We start from the raw sequence: 12790 nt of genomic DNA on the forward strand, positions 1-12790 counted from the left end.
GGAGCATCGTCTCTAAGCTACCCTTCTCCACCTCCAAGCTCGGCGAGGTAAAAAGATCTTCCACGCCAGAGACAACTCGTCGATGGAGAAGATCATCTCCCGACGCGGTGACGGAATGCGAGAGGCCACCGAGCGTTTGGAGAGACGAAGCGGTGTGTAGGATCAGCGGAGGATATGATCGATTTCGCCACGTCGGTGCTTGGTCGTAGCGTGGTGCTGAGAACGACGGAGAGTGTGGCGGGGTCAAAGCAAAAGGTGGTGATTGAAAAGTCAACGGAATCAACGGTGGAAGTTGACGAAAGCTGTCTTGTCATCAGAGTTTGTACCCGTATCTGCTGTATTACTGTCACTCGGTTCCTAAGGTTCGGGTCTACGAAGCGGATCTTCTCAAGTGAATAGTAAGACTAAGATCAACCATGGGATTGCCATAGTCATATTGACACGTCATCATGGAGTCCGACACATGGAGCTTTCTAGCTCTCGGGTCGAAACCGGGTCGGATTGAGGTTGTCATGGATATTTGAGAACGACATGAACTGGGCTATCGCCGATAAAACCATATCAACGAGATTTGAATTGAGGAATGTTGATTTTCAGTAACAGTAAAGCTTGTTACTGATTTTTGTGGTGGTAAAGAATAATAATAATCTTTGAATAGACAATTCAAGATTACTGTTAATAACAATATCTTTTATATATATAATTATTTATAATAATTATTATAGGGAATGTTTGTTGACGCAATTTATGATTATGGCTGGTTGGATTGGCTGCTTGGATATTTACAAATGAAAGGACCATGGATTGATATGGATATGTCCTTATCATGTCTATATAAGATGGTGAAAACTGAAAATAATACAAGAAGATGGAAACAGCATATGCCAAGTTGTGTCCACAGGATGTAGGCTTGTATAAAGATGAGGTGGACTTTATGTGCGACCCAGATATTTTTATAAAGATTAAACGTCTTAGTATAAAATACTATGAAAAGGAAAAGATACGGAGAAAAGGAGAGTCACGAGCTGCCTATGTATCAATATGGGACATATGCGTAATGTTAATGAGGACGTTACACTTGGCGCTGTGGCTGCTGAGAACATTTTTATTATATGAACCTTTTCGTGTTTGTTTTCATTTTCTTGGGAGCTTTCGGGAGCCGACATTACATTTAAACTCGTCTCGTGAGATTAATTTGTTTGAGTACTTGCATTACTGAATCCGTGATTCTCTTTACGAAACATTCGATAACAGAAAATACTTGTGATTCCTGACAGTTCTGGTTGTGTGTTTGCTAGTGTGAAAATGCAAAACGATTCTTAAAATGCAAATATCTATTTATTTTCCGGATATCCGTTTTTCCGAATATCCGTATTTTTCCGAAGTAAAGAAAATCGAAAAATTAGATATCCGTAACATACGAAACAAATCACAAATACTTTGAAAAACGCGGATATCCGATCTGTGTCCAGGCGTACGGAAAATCAGCGAGGTGGGACACTGAAGTTCAGAAACCAGAAATAAACGAGGTTAATTTGTTGTTATGGAATCACAAAGAACACAATAACGTCTTCTTGTGGTGGTTAATGTGAATATGTGATACGCATTCACAAGTCCAAGGTTTTTTAAAGATGTTATGACAAACGTATCAGAGAGAGTAAAAGAGTTTTGACCTCTGCTTGTGATCAGAAAGACCCACACATCCTCTCTTCCACATTGAAGTCTACCTGTTTCGACTAACTTATAGTGTAAGTCCATTATAGGGAATAGGAATCATGTTTTATGACAAGAAAGCTTTTGTAAAATATCTCTCTGGTCTACAAATGCACTCAACTGAGTTTCTGTGTGTTGTCCTTTGCAGAGTTTTCACTTCATTCACTTTGGATCTCTCTACTAAATCTGATTAAATTCTGTTTCTGGTTTGTTGATTTTTTTTTGGATCAAATTTCTGGTTGGTTGATATAATAGACTAAATGCCAGTTCCCATGTCAATCTCAGTCTGTTTCACCAGCGCATCAATACACTTTATAGATTATTATTCCAGTTCTACATGATAATTCCACATTGGCAAAACCCAATCTAGATCTCACTATTAAATATATTTAGAAAATGATGTTATAAGTTTTCTTGTTGTATTAGAAAGATTAATGTTTTTGATTTTAATAAAGTTACTTTAAAATTAAAATATTAAAAAATGAGTGATAGAATTTTAGTAAGAACCAAATAAAAATTTAGAAACTAACTCAAAAAAATAAATGAAAGTAAATAACTAGTATCTTTTTAATATGTGTAAACAATCTTAAACGTTATTTATTGAATAACTATAGCCAATTAGACAAAAAAGATTGCATGATTTAAACACACACACAAGATTCACACTCCCCTTGGGGTGACAAAAGTTGCCAGTTGAACAATATGCTATAACCGGTTTGTTTCTAAAGCCCAGTTCTAGCTAGAAAGCGGGCCTGGTTTTCAATATTCATGACCACTTACGTTCGTTTGTAATATGGGCCGAATCAGGCCTATGATAGATCCAACTAATACATCTGACCCGACCCGAACTTAAAACCCCCCACTCACAAAAACGTCGCCGAAGTCCTCCGAGAAGAAGAAGAAGAGTAAACATGGCGGCCACCGGCGTGAGAAGAGTCCTTCAGTCAACATCGTCATCCACGGCGAGAATACTCTTCGGTCGTTCATCAGCTTCCTCTTCTGCTCCCAAACTCGGATCATCTTCATCTCGCTCCTCTCTTCGCAGGAGGCTCACATCCTCCAGGTTTAGATCCGTGATTGCGTACCTGAGGAAGTTAGGGTTTTCTGAAATGATGAATTAGGGTTTGTGCTACAGGATCCCAGTGGAGCTGAGTGCAGGAATGTCGCTTATACCCTTACATAGTGTTACTGCCTCAGCATTGCTCACTTCTTTGCTGTCTCTGAGCAATCAAAGCTGGGGTTGCCTTTCAGAAGGTGTTGACTTGCTTAGTTTCTCATTTGAATTTGATTTTTGACAGCTCCTTAGTCTGTTATGTCTTTGTTTTGAATAGTGTTTTGTTTCTTTGCGTGTTTGACAATACAAAGTTGCTAGGGCATTTGAGTTAGTTATTGTTAGGACTTATTATTTGAAATGAATTCGTGTCTAAGAAGCATTTGAACCAATGGACCAGATTTGAGTTGGTCATTTATCACACTGACTAGACTAATGTGGGGTTTTGATATTATTTTGTAGGATTTGCGACGACGCTATAACATGGCCTGCAAGTTTTGTACTTCTTGTCAGATTTTTCAAGAAGCTTGTTTCATTCCATCAGTTTTACCCAAAGGGTTTAAGATATCAAAGTAGCAACAGAGACACACACACACCCTTTGCTTTCTTCAAACTGTTTCCTTTTTGTTCTGTTTATTTATACAATTGTCATCTTCAGTTTTGATGATTTCGGTATCTTTAACACTTGCCCCTGGAAATAAACTACTCATTTTGCTGATTCGGATATTAGCATTGGTTAATCTGTGCCTTCAGTTCTCTACCGGAAGAATTTGGTTCCTCAAAAATTGGCTAATTCGAAATCAAATGACCTAATTTTAAGCTAATTACCCCCCCAAGTGACCTTACTCAATTGTTTTTTTCTGCTTTCAGTTTAGAGTTTATTGTGTTCTTCATGTTAAAAAGAGGTATAGTAAAAGTTATACTGAAGTAAAAACTTCACATGTTATCGAAGCTAAGTTTGTGCAAACAAATTACAGATATCAAGCTTTTGTAAAATCAGATGAACAGAATTAAGCCAAGAAAGAACCGGAGGCCAAACCAATAACCAATCACACTCGCAACACCTGACCACTTCGAGTGTTTCAGTAGAATGGATTGTGGAGTCAGAATCATCAAGACGCTTGTCAACTACTTGTTTGTGGGTCCCAATAATCATGTCAGTATAGCTACAAGAATCTGGGTCATGATTTAACATCGGACCGTGGAAGCAACCCAGAAGAGAGGATAAAACAATAGCCTAGCAACACAACGATTTTCTCATCCCCTGAGCATGAAAACAACGGTCATGGACTTCCTAACCAAGTCTAACATGGTTAAGGCTGCAATGAGTAGAACAGGGTACCAATCTTTGAGAAGCTTGTATATGAGAGCTATCCCGAAACCATGAGATTTGACTCTAGTCAGGATATGCCAGAGTGTTTTCCTCCACATTGATCTGGTTAAAGAACCATTCTCTTGACTCTCTTTGTGAAGTGCTTGAGCCTTGCGTTCTTCATAGAACTTGATCACCGGAAATCTATGCGCTACATTGTATGACACAGCACAGATCACTATACCAACAAATCCCACAATATGTTTTGCAGCTTCTATTTCTTTCTTTCTATGTCTAGAATTACAAACTACTTTTTTCTTAAATTAAGTTCAGTTGTGGGCTCATTCACTTCAAGTTGTAGTCATAGATGGGTCCAGCTAGTTCAAGTGTCCATGTGAGAGCCAATCAGAAATAGTAATTGTTGTTTTGTAGTTTCATGTCTCCTCCAACTAATTTTCGACAGTCGTGGTGGCTCGCATGATTGTTATCTCACCGTCTATTTTTTTGCCAACTCGATGGATAATAAGGTTTAGTCGATATATAGCTCAACTTTCTCACTTCCAGCCCATGACCATGATGAGGCTCAGGCTTTACCAAACTATCAACTCTCCCATTTCAAAAAAAAATTGTTAGATTTTTTTTCTTTTTGGATTAAATTTCAATTATTGTTCCTATAGTTTAATTATAAGGCACATATAACCAGAAAATTAAGAAATATTTTTTGCAGTTATCTAATAAATATTGTTTGCATTTTCACTCTATTAAGAAAAATAAGAATCATGACATGCATGTCAATATATTTTCTATTAAAAATATATATATTTCCTATTAAAACAAAAGTTTCTTGTTAAAACTTCTTTCTTCAAGTGAGAGTGATTTTTATCAATAAAGGTTTTTTCATCAAATCAATAAAGATTAAAGGGCACCGTTTCTCTTTATTTTGCTTTTACATGTTTTCATCCACACAAAAAAAATCATTTTTCCTTCAAGAAATATAATCTTTTGTTTCTTTTTTCTTGTTTTCACTTTATGCTGGTTCAAACTCTTATAAGAAATAAATGATTTATCATCAAAATGCCGTTTAACAAAAGAACAACGAAACGAGCTGATTTGATTGATGGCATATATTGTTGGTGATCCTTTATCAAACAAATAAACTTATTATCCGTAGCTATCCTTTCTCGTTGTTGCTTATCGCTCATGCCAACACCAACAATAAAAAAAAATCATATATACAGTCAGGGGCGGACCCAGAAAATAATTTAACATGTGGCACAATATATGTATATATAGTAAAATGTTAATTATAAATTAAATTATTAGTTAAATTTTTGTTATGCTATATTATATGGTATTTTTAAATTACATTAATCTTTCAATTTACATATACTTAAAAAAAAAGAGCATTCAAATTTTTAATATTTATTTTAAAATGAATCAAATAAAAATGTTAAACATTTGTATAGTATTATATATCTGTAAGTAATATTATAAAATTATATATTACATACAATTTTACTATGAAAGGTACATTCATTTTAGTTGTTATTTTAATTTAAGTGTTGAAAAATATAATTTGATAAAATAGTTGTTAATGTATAGCTCAAATAAAATGACTTTTATTTTAGAAAAGGTAGAAGGTAATATTAAATAAAATGAAGAAACTATTTTATTTTTTATTATTAACAAAAAAAAGAGAAATAAAAAATTCTAAATGAAACCTTAAAGACAATAAAACAAATGTGTTAATAATTTTTTATTTATTATTTTAACACATTTTTTTTTTCAGTTTCAAAAAAAAAATGTGTTAAAAATCTGGAAATTAGAAACAAGCCTATGGATACGTTATGAGTTATATGGAGCACAGTTAAGTCATTTAAGCCAAAAGAACAGGTAATTTTCATTTGTGTCTCTACATTTCTACTAGAATTTTTAAAAAATCAGACTGTGGCACGTGCCACACCTTCTATAGGTGTGGGTCCGCCCCTGTATACAGTGATGAGACGATGTTAGCATATAAAACTGGGGGAATCAAAAGCATATGACTTGGGAGCTATGCAAAAAAAAGGGTAAAAACAAAAGAAACACGTGAATTTTACAAATGAATAGATTAAGGCAGCCGCTAAACAAGGATCATGGTGCGAGAATATATGCATTGTTTGACACTAGTCATGACTCGTAATGTAAATAGAGAAACTATAAAATAAAGAGTAATTGCATTGTCTATACAAATATAATAGCTATATTTGCAAAAATGGAACTTTCGCTGTTCAATTTTCATAATACCACTGTGGCATAGTTTAAAAGGATTAGTAGTCGACACGAGGTTTTAAGCTACTGGATACTTCGCTTGCCGAGGTAGTGGCGCGGTTCAGGGCGGCCACAGAGCAGAACGATAACTGTTTAAAATATTTCATTTTTTTTTCTGTCCAAGGTAAATATATTGAAACGGGCCGAAACCCAACAAATTACACAGCCCATAACAACCTGGCCCAACAAAACAAACCTAAACGGACATACAGCCCAACAACTCTAACCCACAGAAACCCTAGCTAAAATGGTGGAACCGACGCACGCCGCCGCAACGGGCATACAGGCCTTCACGCCACCACCGTTACACGCTAACACCGGAGACTCACCAACGGTTCACAGGACTCACCGGGTCTCCGAATCTCCTCACATCACCAACCGCGAGCATCTAGATCTCAAGGTCGAACCGTTTCCGGAGAAAATCAAACGCCACCGCGCGATTTCGTCTGCCATCCTTTACCACAACAACCCAAGAGGAAGATCCTCGCATGCATCGCACTCATCACACCTGAGAGCATCTCCGTCCACCGACGAGATCTCACAACCAACCAGTCGATAAATAAGGGAAAAACCGAGAAAAACGAAAGCAAAAACCAAAAAAGAAAAGCAGAACAAAGGAAAATAAAATCCTAAAAGACTAAGGGCCTAAAGCTGACGGCGTGAAGTTGTGGGAACCTTCACTCCCCAGAAACTAGAGCCAACGCCGGCGGAACTGAGAAAACTTCCCCGACTCCGGCGACAAGAAACGGCATCGACGGAGCTATGTTAGCCTCCGTCCCCCGGAAAAAACACACTGGTAACTTTGTCTTGAAGAAAAACAGACTTCGGCGGCGGTACGACCGCTCGCGCGCCGACCGACCACTGGAATCTCGATCCACTTTTTTCTCTCTTCTCTCTCTACTTTCTCTCTCACTTCCAATAGTCTCATAATATTTCATTTTGACGTAATATAAAGTTTTCGCTGTTTTTTTCCTGTTACAAAAAAAATATAAAGTTTTTGCTATATTGCGCACGAGATGTTATGGGTCACCACTCTTTTGAGGCCACTGGCTAGTGATTAGTAGGTTACACATGGTTAGCAGTAGGTCTCGACTTTTTTACCCCAAGCAAGTATTTGTCTAAACTCAAACTGGAAAAACCGTAACTGAATTCGAATAATTATATAAAAATATCCGAACTGAGTTTATGAATTTAGTATTTTAGAGTTTTGTCAAAACCTAAATCAAATCGAAATGCAATATAGGATATAAAAATATCTGAAATTATTTAAATATATTAATATTTTTATGTATGTTAAGGTAATTTAGATATTTATAGTATTCAAATGATTTTTGTAATATATATTATTTTTTATTTGAATATTTCAGTTAATTTAGATAATTTACTAATTTTAATTATTTGTGAATAATTTATTTATTTTGATTTTTTTGTCAATTTTTAAGTTAAAATTATTTTTGGACGATTTTAGATATTGATTACAACCCGATCTAAACCGAACCGAATCCAAAAGAAACCATATCAAACCCAACTCGATAATTATAAAATTCGAATAGAACTTACAAGCATAATAACAACGAAAAATTTGAATTAACCAAATTGAAACCGACAGGGTCTAGACGTCCATACATAATTAGTCGTCATGATTAAGTTGTCAAATCACTTGTAATTTACGGTCATAAATTAGTGTATGCAATTAGAAAAAAATGTAAGGGAAAGAAGATTTTGTTGGATGCATTAGCTTTTTCATTTCTGAAGAATTTCTATGTAACAGCTAATAGGTTTAAAGATTACTTTGAGTTTTGGTGTCTGATTTGATTTTTCAGTTACTAAAACTTTTTTATTTATGAACGTTTAGTTGTTTATATTTTAAATGAACACACTTTGAATAACCAACTGTAAAATAAAATTTATATATAATTCTGTCATAATTTTAAACAAGATTAAAGAAAGATCATAATACGACTTACGTTCTTAAAACATTGTTTAGCATAAAGATGAATAAAAGCTTCAACCCAAAAACTCATCTTAATATATGTTAATTTGTACTCTTTTTTTTACTATATGGTTTCAGAATATATTCCATAACACAAACTGGGAAAGCTGATTGATTCCATGCATAAAACAACTAATATAACCATCATATACTTTGGAATATATTCTTCTAAACCCAAAAGGTTTAGTTTCTGATATTAGGTAATTAACAAATGAAGAAATTAAACTAATCACCAACCCATCAAAATTATTTAATTTTTACAAAAAAATAAAATAAAAATAGAAAAAGTAACGACGTTGATCGCATCACATGACCACTCCTTTTCTCTCTTACCTTTCTCACTGTCTGTCTTCACTCTTTGTGAACAAAACAAACTCTGCAAAATCTAAAGAAGTGTCTCTGTTTCTTCTCTCTTTAATCGATAAACCTTAAGAACAATCTATTCCCCACTCTCGCATTGTCCCCAGAAGACTCTGTGTATGAACTAGAGAATCGAATCAATGGGTAGAGATTATGTGGTTGTGGGTATCCTCATTCTCCTCTGTTCTTCTGGGTTTGTAGCTTCAGCTCCTTCAGCTAACTCTCCAGCAAGTAAGTGTTTACTCATCTTCCTAAATCTTCGATTAAAGTTCCAAACTTTGCTTACTTCTCGAGTACTTCTTTCGAATCTCACCCTTTTTTGACGCAGAGATTGTAAGTGGGTTCATCTCAAATCACGGCTCCTCACTCATGAAATGGTTATGGTCACTCAAATCCACCTCCACCAAAACAAGTTCGTTCCTTTCTTTCCTTTCCCATCATAAAGTCTTCACCTTTACTGTTTCTCTGTTCACAATATTATGTTTTTTTTGTTAAAAACAGCAATTGCGACGAGATCGATGGTGAAATTTGAGAATGGGTATACAGTGGAGACGGTCTTCGACGGAAGCAAACTCGGCATCGAACCTTATTCCGTCGAGGTTTTGCCTAATGGCGAGCTGCTTATTCTTGATTCTGAGAACAGCAACATCTACAAGATCTCATCCTCTCTTTCACTTTGTAAGTATCATATAATCTGCATGTTTGTTCCATAATCATCACTTTCAAAAAATCACTATAAGTGGAAGAGATTGTTGTTTGTCTTCACCTGAAACTGAATGCACATGGACGGTTTGTACAAAGATGCTCCTTTTTATGGAAATATACTATATTATTTATGTAGAGACTTTGCTGTATCTTTTGTCAGTATCTGTCAGAAGGATGACTATAGTTTTTTTTAGTACAAATCAAAGACTTTTTCAAAGATGAGATCTAAACACAAAAAGTGTTTTCTAATCAGTTGCTCAAGAATAGACTAGGTGATGATGATGTACTATATGATATGGTAATCTTTAATTATTTTCCTGCATTTCAAGAAACCTAACTGCCTTGCTATTGTTTTGTAACATTTTCAGACAGCAGGCCGAGACTTGTTACTGGTTCCCCCGAAGGATACGCAGGTCACGTTGATGGGAGGCTACGTGACGCTAGGCTGAACCATCCTAAGGGCCTTACGGTTGATGACAGAGGAAACATATATGTTGCTGACACACTCAATAATGCTATACGGAAGATAAGCGAAGGAGGTAAACTTAGTTGCATCTTGTAGTAATCATAACTGCGTTTCATGGGTTGTAAAACTCGTTTTTGTAATCTTGTAGGAGTTGCAACAATAGCTGGTGGCAAAACGGCTAGAAATGGAGGAGGGCATGTGGATGGACCGAGCGAAGATGCAAAGTTTTCTAATGATTTTGATCTTGTTTACATTGGAAGCAGTTGTTCCCTCCTCGTTATTGACCGTGGAAACAGAGCCATCAGAGAGATTCAGCTTCAGTTCGACGACTGTGCTTATCAGTATGGAAGCGGTTTCCCTCTTGGTAATCTTTTTATATTTGCTTTCTTTGGAATCTTTTTTGTCTCTGAACTAACTCAAAATGTGTTGCAGGGATTGCGGTTCTTCTAGCTGCAGGTTTCTTTGGTTATATGTTGGCTCTGTTGCAGAGAAGAGTTGGCTCTATTGTCTCCTCTTCTCATACACAGGATCAAGAAATGTTTGAAGCTGATCATGATCAAAAGCCATCCAGACCGTCTCTGATTCCAACAGGAGAAGAGCAGCAAGAGAAACAAGAAGATAGCTTCCTTGTATCCCTTGGGAATCTCGCTTCCAATGCTTGGGTTTCTGTTATGGAGATACTCAGAATAAAGCAGTCAGCAGCCACAAACTTTCAGCAGTACCAAACAAAGCAGTCTGCTGCTGCGTTTAGCACTACAGCTCCGTGGCCAATTCAAGAGAGCTTTGTGGTCAGAGACGAAGATGAACCTCCTCCTGTTGAGAACAAGAACCAAACTCCGAGAAAGACTTATGCTTTTATGACTAAAGACGCAGAGAAAATGCAGCAGCTGCGTCAGAGCCGTGCGTTCTACAGCAGCTGGGAAGCTGAGCTCCCAAATCAGCAGCAGCAGCAGCATAGAAGGCATTACTCGTCGATCCCGCATACATACTATGAGCAGAACAGTGAGCAGACTAATGAGATAGTGTTTGGGGCGGTCCAAGAACAGAGCAGCAAGCGTGTGACTAAGCCTAAGGAGTCTGGAGAGCAGATAAATAATAATAATAATAATACTCAACATAATCTTCACTACAGAGCTCACTCTGTTAGTTACCCATATGGATACTATCCATATACATGAAAAGTCTTATGGTTCTGTGAGGTTATCAGATTTATTGAATAACATTATGAAAGGGAAGTTACAAATTTTGGGTATAGGGTGGTGTTTTGAGATTTATATGTAAGGGAATTGGGGAATTTAGATGCTCGTCTTGTAAGGAAAGTTGCAAACTTTGATTGTATAAGATAAAAAGATATGATCTTTGTGTGAGAAAATAAGTCAGTAATTTCATTTGGAATTGAAGATTCATCATTCCCACATCTTCATAACTTATAAAGTTCTTTAGATATATGTGTCAGTGGTGGGTACAAGTGCAAAGAGCACATGAAAATAGAAGCAAGTCTTATTGCAATTGGTTTTACTAATGTAGTATCTTGACGCAAACACTAAACATGTATTAAGTTTAGTAGAGCATATGCTATCACTATCAGGTGCAAATGAATGCAACCATGGCTGGTCTGGTCCTACTTCTTTAGAGACCTAAAAGACTTTAAAAACAAATTATGAAAATGTGGTCTTTTACTTCTTACTGCTGCAGTTTTGTTACTGATATTCTTTATACGCATATATATATATATATTTCAGAATAGTTTCAGATTATATACTTGTTTGTTATAAGAAAATACTATACCGCAAACTTTATTTTCGTAGAGCATATGCTATCACTATCAGGTGCAAATGAATAGGTGCAGATTCATCATGAATGTGCTCGTTTAATCAAAAAAAAAAATTAGTGAGTATAGGTCCGGTACATAATGCGGTTTAAATCCCGGTTAGGTCTTAGTCAGAATCCTCCGTTATCCTTTGGGCGAATTTAAAATTTCTCCTTGAGTGGAATTGTGGAAACTATGTATATTCACAAAAGTAACCTAAGCTTCACTTAACTTTGTACATATAAGATAATATGAAAAGTACTAACATCAGAATTAGCCATTGGTATATACCAAGAGTCCAAGACCACGAAAGGGATAAAACCAAGAAGTTCACAAAACACATTGTAGATTTTCAAATTGACTACATATAAACTTGCAGACAAACTTCTTACTGTTACATAAACATAGACACGTACACTATCTAACATATATAAAGGAAAATACGACTTAAAGCAAACTCCAAATGACAATCCATACACGGAAAAATAAACTTTGCATACCATAACTTTTTAGAAATGAGGAGAGAAGAAGAAAACTGTTATGATCCTCAAAGACAGTCGGATAATGCTGTAAGGAGCCTAAGCTTCAACTTCAAGTAGAAAATATAGTCAACGGTTTTTAATAAAAGTAGATTCGGGTGGTTGCATCTTTTCCCACCCGGTATCAGTATTTGGAGCTTTCTCACCTTCATCCGAAGCAAACCGGATCCTGATCCAGACCCATGACCCTTTTTGTTGTTCTTTTTCTTGCCCATAGTCTGCTTAACCATCCTCTTGTATCTCTTTGACTCCTCCATTGCCTCTTTCTTTGCTTTATGACAACACTTGAAAGATTTGTGATGCAAGCGAACGTCTGGATGGTCCATATTTATATAAAGTATATGCTTCTAAACCAATCAGAGTCTTTCAATCTTTTTTGGTTGTCATTTATTTTTCGTGAATTATAGAATTTGTTGTTTTTGACATGACCGTTTACCTCCACACGCTCTATCTGCATGTCCTTTTTAATTGTGTGATTAGAAAGCATTATCCATTGCAGAATATATTAATAATGTCGGTCGTTAAATTTGT

At 36.0% G+C, this 12790-nt stretch overlaps 3 protein-coding genes across 3 annotated transcripts; 2 read left to right on the forward strand and 1 right to left on the reverse strand.

Annotated features, from left to right (window-relative positions):
• The first annotated feature begins 2560 nt into the window (after positions 1-2560).
• On the forward strand, positions 2561-3482 carry LOC108830070 (protein NUCLEAR FUSION DEFECTIVE 6, mitochondrial). Its single transcript, XM_018603680.2, has 3 exons — positions 2561-2776; positions 2849-2967; positions 3227-3482. Exons 1-3 carry the CDS (start codon positions 2625-2627, stop codon positions 3244-3246), a joined length of 291 nt encoding a protein of 96 aa, XP_018459182.1. The 5' UTR covers positions 2561-2624; the 3' UTR covers positions 3247-3482.
• Positions 3483-8684: 5202 nt separating this feature from the next.
• LOC108830066 (uncharacterized) lies at positions 8685-11319 on the forward strand. The gene is made up of 6 exons (XM_018603675.2): positions 8685-8970; positions 9068-9151; positions 9241-9417; positions 9813-9983; positions 10059-10274; positions 10343-11319. Exons 1-6 carry the CDS (start codon positions 8880-8882, stop codon positions 11086-11088), a joined length of 1485 nt encoding a protein of 494 aa, XP_018459177.1. The 5' UTR covers positions 8685-8879; the 3' UTR covers positions 11089-11319.
• Positions 11320-12049: 730 nt separating this feature from the next.
• Positions 12050-12585, reverse strand: LOC130505263 (uncharacterized). Its single transcript, XM_056999868.1, has one exon. The coding sequence runs from the start codon at positions 12583-12585 to the stop codon at positions 12268-12270; it is 318 nt and encodes a 105-aa protein (XP_056855848.1). The 3' UTR covers positions 12050-12267.
• Between the last annotated feature and the right edge of the window lie 205 nt (positions 12586-12790).

This window comes from Raphanus sativus, unplaced genomic scaffold, assembly GCF_000801105.2.
Source record: "Raphanus sativus cultivar WK10039 unplaced genomic scaffold, ASM80110v3 Scaffold2134, whole genome shotgun sequence".
NCBI lineage: Eukaryota > Viridiplantae > Streptophyta > Magnoliopsida > Brassicales > Brassicaceae > Raphanus > Raphanus sativus.